At 39.0% G+C, this 17,147-nt stretch overlaps 1 protein-coding gene across 1 annotated transcript; it reads left to right on the forward strand.

Moving 5' to 3' along the window:
- The first annotated feature begins 355 nt into the window (after nucleotides 1-355).
- On the forward strand, nucleotides 356-16,996 carry nat10 (N-acetyltransferase 10). Its single transcript, XM_032545790.1, is given in 31 exon segments — nucleotides 356-457; nucleotides 570-690; nucleotides 770-861; nucleotides 940-1,111; nucleotides 3,404-3,526; nucleotides 3,600-3,638; nucleotides 3,640-3,662; nucleotides 3,739-3,853; nucleotides 5,018-5,125; nucleotides 6,416-6,549; nucleotides 6,625-6,718; nucleotides 6,802-6,904; nucleotides 6,979-7,111; nucleotides 8,408-8,532; nucleotides 8,626-8,776; nucleotides 9,627-9,723; nucleotides 9,811-9,927; nucleotides 10,909-11,010; nucleotides 11,095-11,169; nucleotides 11,842-11,958; nucleotides 12,044-12,177; nucleotides 12,612-12,660; nucleotides 12,742-12,838; nucleotides 14,551-14,658; nucleotides 14,743-14,861; nucleotides 14,863-14,916; nucleotides 14,993-15,112; nucleotides 15,195-15,293; nucleotides 16,372-16,445; nucleotides 16,524-16,604; nucleotides 16,680-16,996. Coding segments are annotated over 30 exon segments (3,099 nt in total). The 5' UTR covers nucleotides 356-457; nucleotides 570-576; the 3' UTR covers nucleotides 16,810-16,996.
- The last annotated feature ends 151 nt before the right edge of the window (nucleotides 16,997-17,147 follow it).

Raw genomic sequence — 17,147 nt, forward strand, 5'->3', positions numbered from 1 at the left:
TTTCTAGCATTTTATCCAAATTAACAGAAAATGACATTTTGCTTTAGTCTTTAGTGTGATAATTACCTTGATTAAATAAGTTAGTAGATAAGCAACTAAATACTGCTTGTTTTAAAAAGCCAACCTCTGTTTCCCTTCCCAATATGGCGGCTCGCTGACGTATCCCAGCAACAGGCTGCGGCTTGAGGTTTGTGGTAGCTTTTTATTTCTTGAAGCCTCAGGATAATATGTCCGTAATAATGACTAAAATATACTAAATGAAAACATTTTATACTGTACCCAGCGTGGTGAAAACAAAAATGAAACTTTAGAATACGTCGCACTATTTTGACGTCACACAGGGGTCCTTCATGAACTACTGTACCCACGTGAGTTTATCAACATGGTCGGCATGTAGCTCCATGCAGCTGTAAACCACAAGAAGTCAAAAAAAATATATCCAAGAGCTTTATTTAAGGTAATTTAAAATTTGCTGGTTTAATTTTATAATAGTTTATGTTCGTCTGCTGACAGAATAACTGCAGCCACTGATTTTTATCATTGTTATTTTTAACGTCTCTCCTCGGCAGAAGTACGATGGCGACTGTCCGCAAGAAAGTAGACAATCGGATTCGGGTCCAGATCGAGAATGGAGTCGCGCTCCAACACCGAACCATGTTTGTGATGGTGGGAGACCGAGGGAGAGATCAGGTATGAACCCGTCACACCTGTAGAAACCACAGAGTTTATTTCACAGGCTTTAACACAAACCAACCTGCCTCTGATCCAGGTGGTGATCCTTCATCACATGCTGTCCAAAGCCGCCGTCAGAGCCCGGCCGTCGGTCCTCTGGTGCTACAAGAAAGACCTTGGATTCAGCAGGTGTGTGTAAAACAACACACACATTCAGCTGCCATCGGTGCTGAGCAGGTGGAGATTTGATTTGTCTTTCTGAAACAGCAACCGGAAGAAACGGATGAGACAGCTGCAGAAGAAGATCAAAACTGGAACGTTGAATCTGAATCAGGACGATCCGTTTGAGCTCTTCGTCGCTGCAACCAACATCCGCTACTGTTACTACAACGAGACGCACAAGATCCTGGGAAACACGTACGGCATGTGTGTCCTACAGGTGAGTCTGCTTCTGCTCACAAGGGAACGATTTCTGGCTACTCTACACATCCACTCACTGAAAAACAATCAATCAATCAAGTTTATTTGTACTTTCAGCAACATGGCGGATCAAAGTGCTTTACATTGTAAAAACATACCAAAAAAACATAAATACATCATATAGTCAACAGCTTTGAAAACCAATAACACACCATTGTTAAAATTATCAATACACATCAGATTGTTGATTAATTGATTATCAGAAACTTTTTTTCCCAAACTTTTGGGGTCATCAGTTTTTACTGTTCTTGACTTGTGGTCAATGCGGCCAATCAAAAATCATTTCAGAGGCCACAAAAGGCCCTCGGACCACACTTTTAACACCAAAGCTTTAAATCAAGACTAAAAACTCATGAGTTGCCTTCGATTCGTACTTTCTGGAACATTGAGATGTATTTGGTATATATTTGCTTGATGAAATTTGACCAAATCTATTGTTTATTTGTTGGTTACTTTATTTGTTTTTATGTTGTAAAGCACTTAAAACTGCGTTGTTGCTGCACAAATAAACTTGACAGCAAAAGTAGATTTGCTGCTGGAATTTGTTTTTTTATATGATTTTTATTTTATTGTTTAAAATACCAACAATTTCACATTATTTAAAGTTTTTCTCTGTTGGATTTTCCTTTATTGATCTGCTTCCTCTGCACTTTGTAGTTAAGATCCAGTGTAGATTCTTTGACTTACTGATTAAATCAAATGTTTTCCCCATAAAACTTGCTAAGATGGTTGGTGTTAGGGCAGCCATTCATCTCGTGGCCCGCCAGGTTTTTGTGTTAAATATTTTTAAAGTTGACAAGATATTTGAAAATATTACCTGGTAATTATGTGTTATTTTAAGATTGAAAGATTAATACCTGAACACCAACAATAAAATCTTTAAAAGATGCAAACATTTAAAAAAGACTTAAAAGCAATGCTCATCTGGGTGAGGGCACAATTAAAGCCTGGTGGCCCGCCAGGCTTATAATACACTGGGGTAAACCCTGAAATCAATATAAAAAACTTTAATCCAAAGCAACATTCAATTAAAATTCAATTTAACCCTCTGAGCCCTAAGTTTCAAATCTCCGCCTTGATATCTTAACTTATTTTAATTGTACAAAGTTCTTTAAATGTCCTGTGAGTTAATATTTTTGCCCATTTCTTCTTAATAACTGGAAGTTTTAATATCTAGCAGTGATTTTCACTACTTACTGTCTATTGAAAGAGTGTTTCATCAGATTAAGCTAAAGTAAAACTAACCCTAACCCTGCATCAACGGGAGTGAAATTACCGTAATATCTAGCAGTGACCTAGGAGTAGTGATGGACTCTGACCTGAACCTCCAGACCACATAAAGACAGTTACAAAGTCGGCCTTCTATCACCTGAAGAACATTTCCAGGATTAAAGGACTAATGTCTCAGCCAGATCTAGAGAAACTCATCCATGCATTCATCTTCAGTCGTATTGATTATTGCAACAGCGTCTTCACAGGTCTGTCCAACAAATCAATCAAACAGCTGCAGCTGATCCAGAATGCTGCTGCTCAGGTTCTCACTAAAACCAGGAAGATAGAGCACATAACACCAGTTTTAAAGTCCCTCCACTGGCTCCCTGTAGCTCAAAGAATAGACTTTAAAATACTGTTGTTAGTTTATAAATCACTGAACGGCTTAGCACCACAATACATTAAAGATCTGCTTTTATTGTATCAACCTTCCAGACCTCTCAGGTCTTCCGGTTCTGGTCTGCTCTGCATCCCCAGAACCAGAACCAAACGAGGAGAAGCAGCTTTCAGCATCTATGCACCACAAATTTGGAACAAACTTCCAGAAAACTGTAAAACAGCTGAAACACTGACTTCCTTTAAATCTCAACTAAAAACCCACCTGTTTAGGATTGTATTTGAAACGTAATCAATTACAAATTTATTGATGGAACTTGACTTAATGTCGTGTTTTGATTATTGATTCTATGTTGCATTGTGTCTCTGTGTTTGTAATAATGTGAAGCACTTTGAAATGCCTTGCTGCTGAAATGTGCTATACAAATAAAACTTGATTTGATTTTTGATTTTAATAACTTGATATTGGGTATTACAGTAATTACGGTACCTCAAATTTGGCTTTCCAAAATGTGTCGTCGCCGACACCTAGCTGCCGATAAGAGCTAAAGTACTTTATTGATCGCAAAGAGGAAATTAATAACTTAGTTGAATATGTTTTAATTTTCCATGTTTAATTTTTGTGTTTGTATTCGTCACCCAGGATTTTGAAGCGCTCACTCCCAACCTGTTGGCACGAACCATTGAGACGGTGGAAGGAGGCGGCATAGTGGTGATCCTCCTCAGGACGATGAGCTCTCTGAAGCAGCTCTACACTATGACCATGGTAAGCCTCCAGCTTCTTCTGCTGTCACTTCATCAGTTCAGTTCAGAGAAGAACAGTTCCTTTCTCCCTGCAGGACGTTCACTCCCGATACAGAACCGAGGCTCATCAGGACTGTCGTTGGCAGATTTAATGAGAGGTCAGTGTTACTGTTTTTTGTGAAATTTATTCAGTGGAACAAAACTGGAATATAAATCCCTTTGTTTTTCTTTTAGATTCATCCTGTCGCTTTCCTCTTGTAAAAACTGTGTCGTTATCGACGACCAGCTCAACATCCTGCCGATTTCCAGCCACATGGCGAACATCAAGCCAGTCCCTCCCAAGACTCAGGTACCAAAACTGTTTGGAATCAACTTTGTTTGTTTTTCTTTTCGTTTTTGCAAAACTAAAATAAGTTGGGAAGTGAGTACTGACAATTAAAGTAAACCACATAAATATCCTGATGCAGATGTATTTAGATTTTAAATGATCTCAGAAGTTATTGTGATAAATTATATTATTGTTTTTTTGAGACCATAATGCAAGAAAACATTTTCAAAAGTCAATGAACTTTAAATTTTGCTGAACATTTTAACACTGGAACTGGAAGACATTTTAATATACAAAATAAATCAACAAAACAGCAAATAAAACAAATTATGAAGCTTCTGTAAACAAAATTATCCTTTATAAAAAGGCCTAGTGGAGACCAAAAGCGCCAAACTGAAGACCAGTAGAAAGAGAGAGAGAAAAGAAAAAACGATAAAATCGTCCAAATGGGAATTATTGCGATTGTTTTAATTTATTATGCGATTATTTGATTTATTTTTTTATTGTGGCAGGTCAAGACATATTTATTTGCTGCCCCAGTAAATGTGTAAAAAGCTTTGAAATAAATTCATTCACACTGAAAAAAAAAAGAAGTAAAAATCCAACTTAAGTTTCCTGTAGAAAAGAAAAGGCCCACAGCATCACAGATTCTCCACCGTACATAACAGTGAGTTGGGGAGATTATTTTTTGTCATATTTATCCTTTTTTTGACAGTAGACTCTCCTGGACTGTTTTCCCAACAGTCTCATTTAACTAAAGCTCACATTTCAGGTAAAGTTTGAAACCTAAAGCATTTATAAACTGGGATGTTTTTTTTTAGTGAGCCAAACGTGCAAAACCCTTAAATTTCTGCACGATAATTTAAACAAACCTTTGTGAGTAAGAAAAATCTGTATTTTCACAATTTTTCGTCTTTCATTTGTTCCATTTTTTTCCTTGTTTTTTTCCTTATTCCTTTATTTTTTCCTTTTTAGTTAATTGTGGTCCAAGTTGCAAAAAGTTTGGACACCCATTCTGTTGGATCAATCATAGTAACTCAGCCAGTGGTTGATCTTTTTTTGTTGAAATCTGACCTCTAGATTCCATTATCAAAGTATTCAGAAACACCATAAATTTCACTCACACTGAAACATAAAAAAAGGGTAAGTTTCTGGTTAAATCTGTCCTCGTTGTCTCCTGTCCAGGAGGACGGTTTGTCTCCTCGAGAGCAGGAGCTGAAGGACCTGAAGGAGTCTCTGCAGGACACGCAGCCCGTTGGCGTGTTGGTGGATTGCTGCAGGACCATGGATCAGGTCAGCATCGATCAGACGCTGCTTCCACATTTACTGCTGAATGTTGTTGACACCCGCTGGAAAATTCAGAGATGATAAATGCTGACTTGCAAATTTGACATCTTATGGAAAGAGAAGAAGCTTAGAAAGTCGGCGCTTTCAAGCTTTCACTTCACACTTCTGAACCACAACTAACCAATTATTGTTGGATCCGCTAGTGGCTTTTCCGAGGCTGGGCGACACGGCTTAAAAATAAAACTGCAGGTACACAAAATATTACCAAGTATTTTTGATTTAGTTTCTAGTGAAAATATCTGTAGCACACCTGAAATAAGAGAAACCAACTTAAAAGTAACTTTCCTGTGCAAAGTAGAGGCTTGGCTTAAGTCAATAACTCCTCAATATGGATGAAAAAGTGCCTGTTCAATTGGCAAATTATTTAACTTATAACATGACATTTTTCCCATGTTACAAGTTAATTATCTGCCAACAAAACAGAACCTTTTCATCAATATTAAGTATCAATATTGACTTAAAACAAGCCTCTATATCTTGTCAAAAAGTTACTTTTAAGTTGGTTTCTCTTATTTCAAGTGTGCTAGGATATTTTCACTAGAAACTAGACACAATTACTTTGTAAGATTTTCTATTTTTGCAGTGAAAGTATGAGATTTTTTTCATGACAGATCTGATTTCCGATTTTAATCCATTTAAAAAATATATTTTGTCCTTTTTTTGCTTTGTTTTCTAAAAAAAAAAAGATGACAGAAAATGTTAGGGCCAGCCTTGAGAACATTGTCATAATAAAAATAAAAAGATGCAGTTTTAACTAAAAAAGAAGTCTCAAAGTTACAAGAAAAAAATTTGTTTCAATAAGAAGAAAACTTAGTCATCAGAATATAATATGACCAGCCCAGTTTGTGTGGTTCTTTCTTCAAAGTAGTCAGTATTTTGCTTGATAGCTTCAAAGTCCTGCTAATGATAATTATCTGGAATATGCTAAAGTATTACTTCACAAGATGCTCAACATTCCTCATTTTCATTGTTTGCATTGGACTTCTCATGAAATATGACTTTATTCTAATATTACGACTTTATTCTGGTATTTTTATTACTTTTTTTCCCTTGTAGTTAAAAAATATATATCCCAGCCTGGAGCTAATATTCCGTCGTAGAGTTAATCTAAATTATAAGTCAAAAAATTGAGACTAAATATTTGATTAATTGATCAAATGTAGTCTATTTTATTAGTACATTAGAAAACTCTGCAGCCTTCCAGTCCTCAGGTAATAAATGTTCTGGTTTCTGTAGGCTAAGGCCGTGCTGAAGTTTATCGAAGCCGTTTCAGAGAAGACCCTGAGGAGCACCGTGGCTCTGACCGCCGCCCGAGGCCGAGGAAAGTCCGCCGCCATGGGGCTGGCGGTCGCAGGAGCCGTGGCGTTTGGGTACAGATCAAAATCACCCCAAATATCAAACATTTTGCTGTTCATCGTCGCTGACTCCTGCTTCCTTTAATTCAGCTACTCCAACATCTTCGTAACGTCGCCGAGTCCCGACAACCTTCACACCATGTTCGAATTCATCTTTAAAGGCTTCGATGCGCTGCAGTATCAGGTAGACGGCGCCCGCATCGTCCTGCCTGTAATTAGTCAAATATTAAGGCAGAGAAGGTTAAAATGCTCAGCTTTAATCTGCAGGAGCATCTGGACTACGAAATCATCCAGTCGTTAAATCCTGAATTCAACAAAGCAGTGGTGCGAGTGAACATCTTCAAAGAGCATCGACAGACCATTCAGGTAACTTTAAACCGCTTTAAACGACTTAACGACCTGATATTATGATATAAAACTAAAATATTCTCACTGTCAGTACATTCCATCCCGGAGACGCGGTGAAACTGGGCCAAGCTGAGCTGCTGGTCATCGACGAGGCTGCGGCCATCCCGCTTCCTCTGGTTAAAAACCTTCTGGGGCCTTACCTGGTTTTCATGGCCTCCACCATCAACGGGTCAGAAAGAACGCCGCCACTCGTATAGAAATGAGGCTAACGCATAAAAAGACAGAGAAACTGATGTTTATTTGCAAAAAAACAAATGTTGCAACAATTAATTCTCCTGAAACTTTAACACATTTTTTAACTTTACAGCCTCAACTTTACAGCATAGTTTTCAAAAGTGTGGCATTCACTGGAAAAACACAAAATCTTACCAAGTATTTTTGCTCTAGTTTTTAGTGCAAATATCTTAATTTATCTGAAATGAGACAAAACTAACTTATAGGGAACCTTTCAGTAAGATATGTGAGCTTGTTTTAAGTAAATAATTCCTTTATATTGTTGAAAAAGTTTTAGATTCTATTTACAGATTATTTCACTTATAATAATAGTAACTTAATATTGATGAAAAACTTCAACTTTCACTGGCGGATTATTTCACTAATAACATGTGAAAATGTCTTGTTAGAAGTTAATTTATCCACCAATGGAATTAGAACGTTTTCAACAGTACTAAGGAATTATTGAATTACTTATAAGTTAGTTGTGTCTTATTTTAAGCGTACTAAAATATTTGTTGTCTACTAGCTTATATTATATTACAATATTATACATTTACATTTTTGTTCATTGTTTTTTTGTGAAATGTCTCAAGTTTAGTCGGTTTGGGTTAAAAGGATTTTCAAGTCTCGTCACAGGTTCTCAACTGGATTTGGATCTGGACTTTGACTAGGCCGTTCTAACACATGGATTTCATTTTCATTTGAACCATTTCATGAAAGCTCCAGCTGTACGTTTAGCGTTTCCTCCCGGGTTTTCAGTCTTTTACCACAGTTTTATAGGACAGGCGCATGTTGTTATTATTAGGGTGCACCGATTGATCGGCCCCCACATCTTTGATTTTGGGTGATCGGCCGATACTTACATGTGAAACAATTCTCAGTCTGCTAATGTCTTACAGCCTAAAGGACAGAAAGTCGTGCCTTTATAAAAGACATGACGATGGACTAAATTCATAAGAATTACATATTTTATATTTATTACATAAGTTCCATAAATTTTGCCATGAAGGGATTATAAGACGGTATCAATCTTTTTTAAAGATTGGTGATCGGTAAAAAAGCTGCAATCGGTGCATCTGTAGGTTTTATTCTTCATCCCTTTTCTCATCATCTCTGAACAGCTTCCTGCATTCTACTGGTTCTCCCATTCCACAGCAGTTTGTGTTGAGCTAACAGTCTTAATGAAATGCACTGAAACTTCTGGTTGTAATCAACGTTCCACTCAGAAGTGTTTCTGCTTCCTCTGCAGCTATGAAGGCACGGGCCGCTCGCTTTCTCTCAAACTCATCCAGCAGCTGAGGCAGCAGAGCGCCGACAGTCAGCTGAATCTTTCTGCAGAGAACAGGAACACCAACACAGCAAGGCTAGCAGCAGGTTCCCATCACCTTCGTCCTCTTATTTCTCCCCTCCCTCTTCAAGCAGAGTTTAGTTCGACCGTCTCATGTTGTCGTCTCCTGCTGTGCGCAGCTCGGACTCTACACGAGGTTTCTCTGCATGAGTCCATTCGGTACGGTGCGGGCGACGCGGTGGAGAAGTGGCTGAATGAGCTGCTCTGTCTGGACTGCCTCAACATTCCCAGACTCATTTCTGGCTGCCCACTTCCACAGGCCTGCGACCTGTATCCTTCATTTCCAACCAATTCGCCTTAAATGATAAAATATTCAAATAAAAGTGCAACACCTTTTACATTTGCTAACACTCCTCGGAAATAAAACGTATTGCTAACAATTTTCCACTGCGAAATGTTGAACAGCAAATGGTAAAAAATTGCAAATATCAGAAATAATAGACAGTCCTGCCTGATTTATAAAGCACATGGGCAGAACATTACGATGGCCTAAAATACCTCATCAAAACACCCATTTATATTCAGGCAGTGATCAGAGGTGAATTATTGTTGTTTGCTGCTGCAGAAGCCACTTAAGTCGGGTTCTGGGTCATAATAACTTTGGGTTTTTCTTTACAGTTGAGTTTTTTTTCGTCCTGACTTTTTGTTTGTCTGATTCGGTTTTGGTTTTTAGAGCGTTTGTTAGTTTTTCAGGTCACGTCAAGTTCAAAAGGCTGATAAATAGTTTCAACACAAAAACTCAAAAGAGTATTATATCTATAATTTTAGTGTTTTAGTTTTAATAAAGCCCATGTAGTTTCAGTTAGTTATAGTTTTTCACCACTAATTACCCTTTTTATTCACTTTCGGCTAACGAAAATGTTTTATCAGCTTTTAATTGTTGTTATTTTGTTAGTTTTAAGTAAATAGTAACAACTTTGATCGGGTGTGTAGCAACAGCAGTGAAACGCCTAAAGCATGCAGGACGGTGGATCCAAAAGATCAGGGTAGAACAACAGTGACCAAAAAATAAAAAGTCATAATTTAAACCTTTGCATGTCTTTATGTGTTCTTTGGATTCTTTTACTTTGTGAATTTAGTGAAATGTTTCCAGCGTTTCTCCTTAGCGAACGCCGTTCAGGTATTATGTGAACAGAGACACGCTGTTCTGCTTTCACAAGGCATCCGAGGCGTTTCTGCAAAGGCTGATGGCTCTCTACGTGGCGTCGCACTATAAGGTGACATTTCGCTCTGCAGCTGAAAATCACACGTCGTCATTTGTGTCCTTTTATTTTCGCTGACCTGCTTTTTTTCTGCCGCTCCAGAATTCCCCCAACGACCTGCAGCTGCTGTCGGACGCTCCGGCCCATCACCTCTTCTGCCTCCTGCCGCCCGTTCCGCCCACCCAGAACTCTCTGCCCGAAGTCCTCGCCGTCGTTCAGGTAGTACAGAGCAGCAAAATCCTTCACATGCCGATACAAGAACCCAAATTGGCACAGATACACCCAGGAACTTGCTTGGGGTGGGGGAGAAGTGTTAGCCACAAAACAATTCAAAATGGCTGCCTGTGGTCATTAAGTAAATGTTTATTTCTGCACCAAATTTGGCTATAATTATCACAGATAATACTTTTGGTGCGAAAATCACACATGATTGGACCAATAGAAATCATATTTATTGACTTTTTTAAAGATGGCTGACATGGAAAGTTAATCTTTGCACTAAAATAAGCAATTAGGAAAATGTTTTTGGTGTCAAATCATAGCCTACATATGTTGAACCACAGAAATGAGATACAGCTTCCTTTTTCTGGTGGACATATTTCAAAATGGCTGCCATGGTTGTAATGGAGGATATATGTTTGCATTAAAAATGAGAATAGTTATTGTCAGTGGTGGGCACCAAAAAGTTAGGTTCACTGTTAACTTTGCTAACAATAAACTGCAAAATACATTTAAAAAGTTAGCAGAGGCTAAGGCGCTAAATGCATTAAAAACAGTGGAGGCTAACCATGAACTGCTGAACACATTAAAAATGCAGCACAAGGTATCGCTATGTTGCTAAACACATTTAGCTAATAATAAGCTGCCTTATGACATTAAGAAATACAGCAGAAGCTAACGCTAAACTACTAATCACCAAGAATCGGCAGAAGATTATTTTAAACTGCATTAAAAAAATAACGCTAACCATGAAGATGACTTCAGAATCAAAGTGTGACCCAAAAGTCTGTCACATCTTCATCTCCTTCCAGTTGACAGCTGGTGTGAGACTCACAAACTGCAAAGTCCTCAGTTTTAGTTTCGGCGTCTATTATTACTTTAGAGTCGTATGAATATGATGTGACTTAAAATCAGTCTAAGTCATTATGAAAATGGGTAACATTGTAGAGAAAACAGATTCTTGTTTGTCTGGTTCTTAAGGTTTGTCTTGAAGGAGAAATTTCCAGGCAATCCATCCTCAACAGTCTGTCCAGAGGGAAGAAGGCCTCAGGAGATCTCATCCCCTGGACTGTGTCAGAACAGGTACACACACACCCACACACACACACCCACACCCACACACACACGCATTGTCAGCTGATGACTTGTTCCTTCATCCCAACACAGTTTCAAGACGCAGACTTTGGCAGCCTGTCCGGAGGCAGAGTGGTGCGCATCGCGGTCAATCCAGACTACCAAGGGGTGAGAGCCGCTGCAGACCTGCTCTGACTGTGTGTTCATAATTTATGGTGTGTTGGTGGTGAAAAGCTGCAGCTATATCTGTGAGGCGCCTGAATTTTTTATAGCTTTTTTTTTGTTGTTTCTGGAAATCAAAGTGAAGAGCAACCATCTACGTTCACACAGCCGGCAAATGCCACCCAAATCAGCTTCTTTTTTCTTTTTACACTGCAAAATCCTAAGATTTTACCAATTGTTTTTGGTCTAGTTTTAGTGCAAATATCTTACCACACTTGAAACAAGACAAAACTAAGTTACAAGTAATTTTTCAGCAAGAAATTGAGCTTGTTTTTTAAGTCAATAATTCCTTAATATTGATGAAAAAGGTCTAAACACACAGATTGTTTCACTTATAACATGGGAAAGATGTCTTTGTGAAACATTTGTGTTTCCGTTATCTAAACACTGAGGCCTTCCTTTTTTAAACAAACTCTGAATGGGTTGCTAGGTAACAGGACGGGCTGGGCTGCAGGTTGCTAGGCAACGGTTTTAGGTAATTCTGACTGATAGTATATATTTTTTTCAAGCTCTAGTTTTTAGAAGTAGTAGATCCAAATGCAGGTTTAAAAAAATGTCCAAAACGTGATTTTTAAATTTCTTTTGAATAATAATTACTAAGCTGCCCCTCTCCAACAGATGGGCTACGGCTCCAGAGCTCTGCAGCAGCTGCAGATGTACTACGAGGGGAAGTTTCCCACCATGGACGAGAGCGTCCAACCGGCTCACACACAGATCGCCTCCGTCAGCAGCGAAGTAAGTAAATCGATTTCAGCCACAATCTGACGGTTTCCCTTCAGACTTGGGAAGGGAAAAAAGCAAAATGTGTTTTGTTTTTCAGGCGGTCAGTCTGCTGGAGGAGGTGGTGACTCCTCGGAAGGAGCTTCCTCCTCTGCTGCTGAAGCTCAGCGAGAGAAGAGCCGAGAGGCTGGACTATTTAGGAGTTTCCTACGGACTCACGGCACAGCTGCTCAAGTGAGGGGAAATACAGTGGAGTATCAGGGTCACAGGTTTAAAGAACTTATGAATAAATTTATGAGTAATACTCAGAGATTTAGAGATAAATCTCAGAAATATAGAAAAACAAGGAAGTTTCTTAGTTTGAAATGTTGAAAATTTTCCAGGAAAAAAATCTGAAATTTTGAGCTCAATTTCAAATTTTCTAGGAAAAAAATATTCTAGAAAATTAGAAAATATTCGACTTTCGGAAATTTTCTTAACTTCAAAAATATAAAATTTTTATACTTAGAGATTTTTTCTAGATTATTTTTGAGAGTCATCCAGGCATTTTTTGGCATAAGTTTACTCCATCTTTTTTTCTGTCTACAGTGGCTTCATCGTTGAAAAACAAACAAACCCTGAAACATATTTTCAGACTTAAATGTGTTGAACTGTTTGGTATCTTGCAGGTTCTGGAAGAAAGCAGGTTACACTCCGGTGTATTTAAGGCAAACACCTGTAAGTGCTGACATTAGGTGAATGTTTTGTAGTTTGTGTATTATTCCTGGACTGATTACTGACATGTTCTGTTTGGCTCAGAATGAGCTGACAGGAGAGCATTCCTGCGTGATGCTGAAGGAGCTGAACACGGACGAGGCTTCGCAGCAAAGCTTGTGGCTCGCCGCCTTCTGGAAAGGTGGAAATGGATTTATTTGGTTTTGATGCACAGTTTTTTGTTTTATTCATGATCGTTTATACGACTAATTAAAGCCGATCGAATCAGACTTAAATGGTTTACGTCCCACAGAGGATTGTTTACAGAAATAATAACGGACGCCACCATGTATGGATCCAATTTAAAGTTTATTCAGCAATAGAAGTTGAAGGAAGTGAATAAAAAGAAAGCATGAAAAATATAGCAACTTAGCAACTTCCTTTTGTGGAGCACTGATTGCAACTTCTTTAGGAAAGTCTGTTTGGATGCGGAGTTAGGATAAGAGAGGTGGGATTGTGATGCACTTTAGTGACACAGATTTCTTTCATAAGTTCATAATTTCCAGCCATTTACATCCTGATTCATCACATCTGGCTTCTTCTGGTGCAGAATTATGACGCGTTTCAAATAAATGACATAAAAGGCAACATGTCCGTTCAGACAGAAGACGCTTTGAAAACAATCTGATATTTATCTGCATTAGTTTCACATGTGCAAAAACACAAAATCTTACCAAGTATTTTTGGTCTAGTTTTTTGTGCAAATATCTTAGTAAGCTTGAAATAAGACAAAGTAACTTATTACCAACTCCTACAAAGTTAAAACTAACTTTGTAGGAGCTGGTTGTTTTTGTAATTAATTCCTTAATATAGATGAAAAAGTTTTAGTTCCATTGGCAGATGAATTTACTTACAACATGAGGAAATGTCTTTGTATGCGTTAAATAATTTTTCATCAATATTAAGGACTTATTAACTTAAAACAAGCTCATGTCTTGCTGAAAAGTTACTTGTAAGTTAGTTTGTCTTCAAGTTTACTAGGATATTTGCAAAAGAAACTTGGACATAAATTCTTGATAAGGTTTTGTGTTTTTGCAGTTTGGCACAAATCAGATTTTTTCTTTTGGGTGAACAGACTGTAATTGTGCCGTTCAGATTGCTGTGAAAAAAGTCGACTGAGTCGCATTTGGGTATTTTTCTGCTGAGAGAACGTTGCCCTAAGCGATGCGACCCGAACAGCTCCTGGTTGGTTTGATTCCCTCTGCGCTCCACCTGACCGTTCCCTCCACCTGATCGTTCCCTCCACCTGACCGTTCCCTCCACCTGATCGTTCCCTCCACCTGACCGTTCCCTCCACCTGATCGCTCCCTCCACCTGATCGTTCCCTCCACCTGACCGTTCCCTCCACCTGATCGCTCCCTCCACCTGATCGCTCCCTCCACCTGATCGCTCCCTCCACCTGATCGTTCCCTCCACCTGATCGTTCCCTCCACCTGACCGTTCCCTCCACCTGATCGCTCCTCCACCTATCGTTCCCTCCCCTGATAGCTGCTCCCTCATCCTGATGTTCCCTCCACCTGTCGCTCCCTTTCCTCCTGATCGTTCCCTCCACCTGATCGCTCCCTCCACCTGATCGTTCCCTCCACCTGACCGTTCCCTCCACCTGACCGTTCCCTCCACTGATCGTTTCCCTCCTCCGATAGTTCCCTCACCTGATATTCTCCCTCCTCCTGATCGTTCCCTCCACCTGATCGATCCCTCCTCCTGTCGCTCCCCTCCTCCTGATCGTCTCCCATCCCCCTATCGTTTCCCTCCACCTGATCGCTCCCTCCACCTGATCGTTCCCTCCACCTAATTGTTCCCTCCACCTGATCGTTCCCTCCATCTGATCGTTCCCTCCTCTTCCCTCCTCAGATTTCCGCCGGCGCTTCCTGTCGCTGCTCTCCTACCAGTTCAGCAGCTTCCACCCGAGCTTGGCGCTCAGCATCCTGCAGAATAAGAAGCTGAAGGAGGAGGCCGCCTGTAAGATGTTTCTAAAAATAAAAAGTAAAATCTCGGGTTTCCGCTCTTGATCGCCTCGTACTGATTTGTCTAAATCTCCACCAGCTCTCAGCAGCGCCGAGCTGGCGGCCCACTTCACGCCGTACGACCTCAAACGCCTGGAGCTGTACTCCAGGAGCATGGTGGACTACCACCTGGTCATGGACCTGATCCCCACCGTGGCAGCGCATCTTCTTCCTCAAGCAGCTGGGTGACGTCTCCCTCTCGGCAGCGCAGTGTGTAGGTTCATCCTCACTTCAACACATCCTGTTTGCGATAAAGCCAGATGCTGATTGGCTGACCTCTTCCTGTCCAGGCGTTGCTGCTGGGAATTGGTCTGCAGCACAAACCTGTGGATCAGCTGGAGAAAGAAATCGAACTGCCGAGCTCGCAGCTCATGGGGCTCTTCAACCGTCTCATCCGGAAATTCGTACAGGTGAGTTTCTCCTGATTATTTTGTCAGATTTAAATAAGGAATGTTGCACTAAACAACATGTTAACCTTTGACCCTGCTGCAGGTTTTCACCAGCATCCAGGAAAAAGCAATCGAAGCCGAAATGGTGGCAACTAAAGACGTCAGCATGGAGCCGACTGTCAGAAGCCTTAATGAGGATCTGGTATGAGGACTCAGTGATGCAAGCACGGGGCAAATGTTTGGGTTTTATAACTCACCAATTAGTTTTTATACAACAAACACTGCAGATGGGAATAACAGCAACAAAGATAAAATAACCAAACAAACAAGGTTTACATTAATCTGGATACAACAAAAACAATGAACAACATGTGGTTTAGGATATACTTTTACCTTTTTTACACTTTCTTCTTTTTATCTCTGCAGTTATTTTCCAATTTGAATTATTAAGTGAAAAAGAGCGAAAGAAAGTAAATAAATAAATGTATATGCGACAACAAAAAACGTGATCTTATCATAAGGTTCTCCCATTTCCAATATTTAGAAATGAAATTAATATTTTATTAGTTGCCTAATTTTATATTTATATTATTATATTACTTATAATATTGCCTACGCGCATACAATATGCTTATTCATGTCATGATAACAAAGTTTGCTGAGCGATTAATTGTCCTTGTAATTACTGCGATAAACAATTATTAATGTATTGCTAATTGCATAATAATACAAATTAGCTCTTACAGTCCAGTGAACTTTCTTTTTGTAAAAAACGCTTAAAACTAAAACTGGAAGACATTTTAAATATCCAAAATAAAACACAAACAAATACAATAAATGAAACAGATTATGATGTTTCTGTAAACAAAATTGTTCATCAAAAATATAATATTAAAATGATCAGGTTTATGTTAATTATGTGGATAATTGATCATTGCGACAGGCTTAAATATGCTTATTGCCTTTTTTGTAATTTTTTTATTTACTTTTGTATGTCTTTTTTAAGATTTTATAATCGGTGTTTAGATATAGTCAACATACCTCAATTTTTTCACATTTCTTGTGAATTTTTAGCTTTTTTTTTTTTTTTTACAAAGCCAGTGGGATTATCAGGTTTTCTGGAAGGAACCCTGGTATTAAGATGCTCCTTTATCATAAAACATTTTATTGGTTTTTTAAGAAAATTCCTCATTTTAAACAGGAGCTCATATTACACTTGTACCTATTAGTTTGTGTCTGGAATCAGAAACTGAATGTAGGTTTGTTTTCCTGATTCATAGACTGAAGCTGCCAAAGAGTTTGAGGAGCGACACAAGAAAGATCTGGAGAAAGTGAAGGAAATGGAGCTGGAAGAGTGAGCATTTGGGTCGACGCGTCACTGGAATGAAAACACGGTTTGCTGTGTTGGTAACGACGTCCTTTGTGTTTCCAGGTACAAGATCCGTGGAGACGATGAGGAGTGGGACCAGGTGCTGAAGAAAGCGGGGAGCACGGCTGTCGTCAGCATCAAAAGGTGCAGCGTCGGCAGGAAAACGCGCCGCTGTCTGCTTGTTTTAGCTTGTTTTAATCATGTTTCTTTTACCGACAGCGACAAGAAGAGGAAATGGGAAGGAGAAAATGTAACGAGCAACGGGGCCGAGAAGCAGAGGAAGGAAATGAAACATGGAAAATTTAAGAAAAACAAAGACAAACATGGAAAATTTGGAAAGAAGGCATAAAAAAAACCTGCAAAGTGATCGGACTGCACATGATTTGTCTTTGGACTCATAGATGCGTAAATTTTTTTTTTAATTATTTCTGCTCCTTGTTGAGTTCATTTCTACACTTTGCATAAGGAACCCGTACAACGCTGTAAAACAGCAAAAATAACACTTTGCCTCAATGTATTAAACATTTTATATTTTACAGTTTTGTTTTGTATTTTAGCACACTGCAAAAAACTCAATCTTACCAAGTATTTTTGTTCTAGTTTCTAGTGCAAACAGCTTAGTTCACTTGAAATAAGACAAAACTAACTTACAAGGAACTTTACAGCAACTATAGGAGCTTGTTTTAA

The sequence above is a fragment of the Xiphophorus hellerii genome, chromosome 2 (genome assembly GCF_003331165.1).
Source record: "Xiphophorus hellerii strain 12219 chromosome 2, Xiphophorus_hellerii-4.1, whole genome shotgun sequence".
Taxonomy (NCBI): domain Eukaryota; kingdom Metazoa; phylum Chordata; class Actinopteri; order Cyprinodontiformes; family Poeciliidae; genus Xiphophorus; species Xiphophorus hellerii.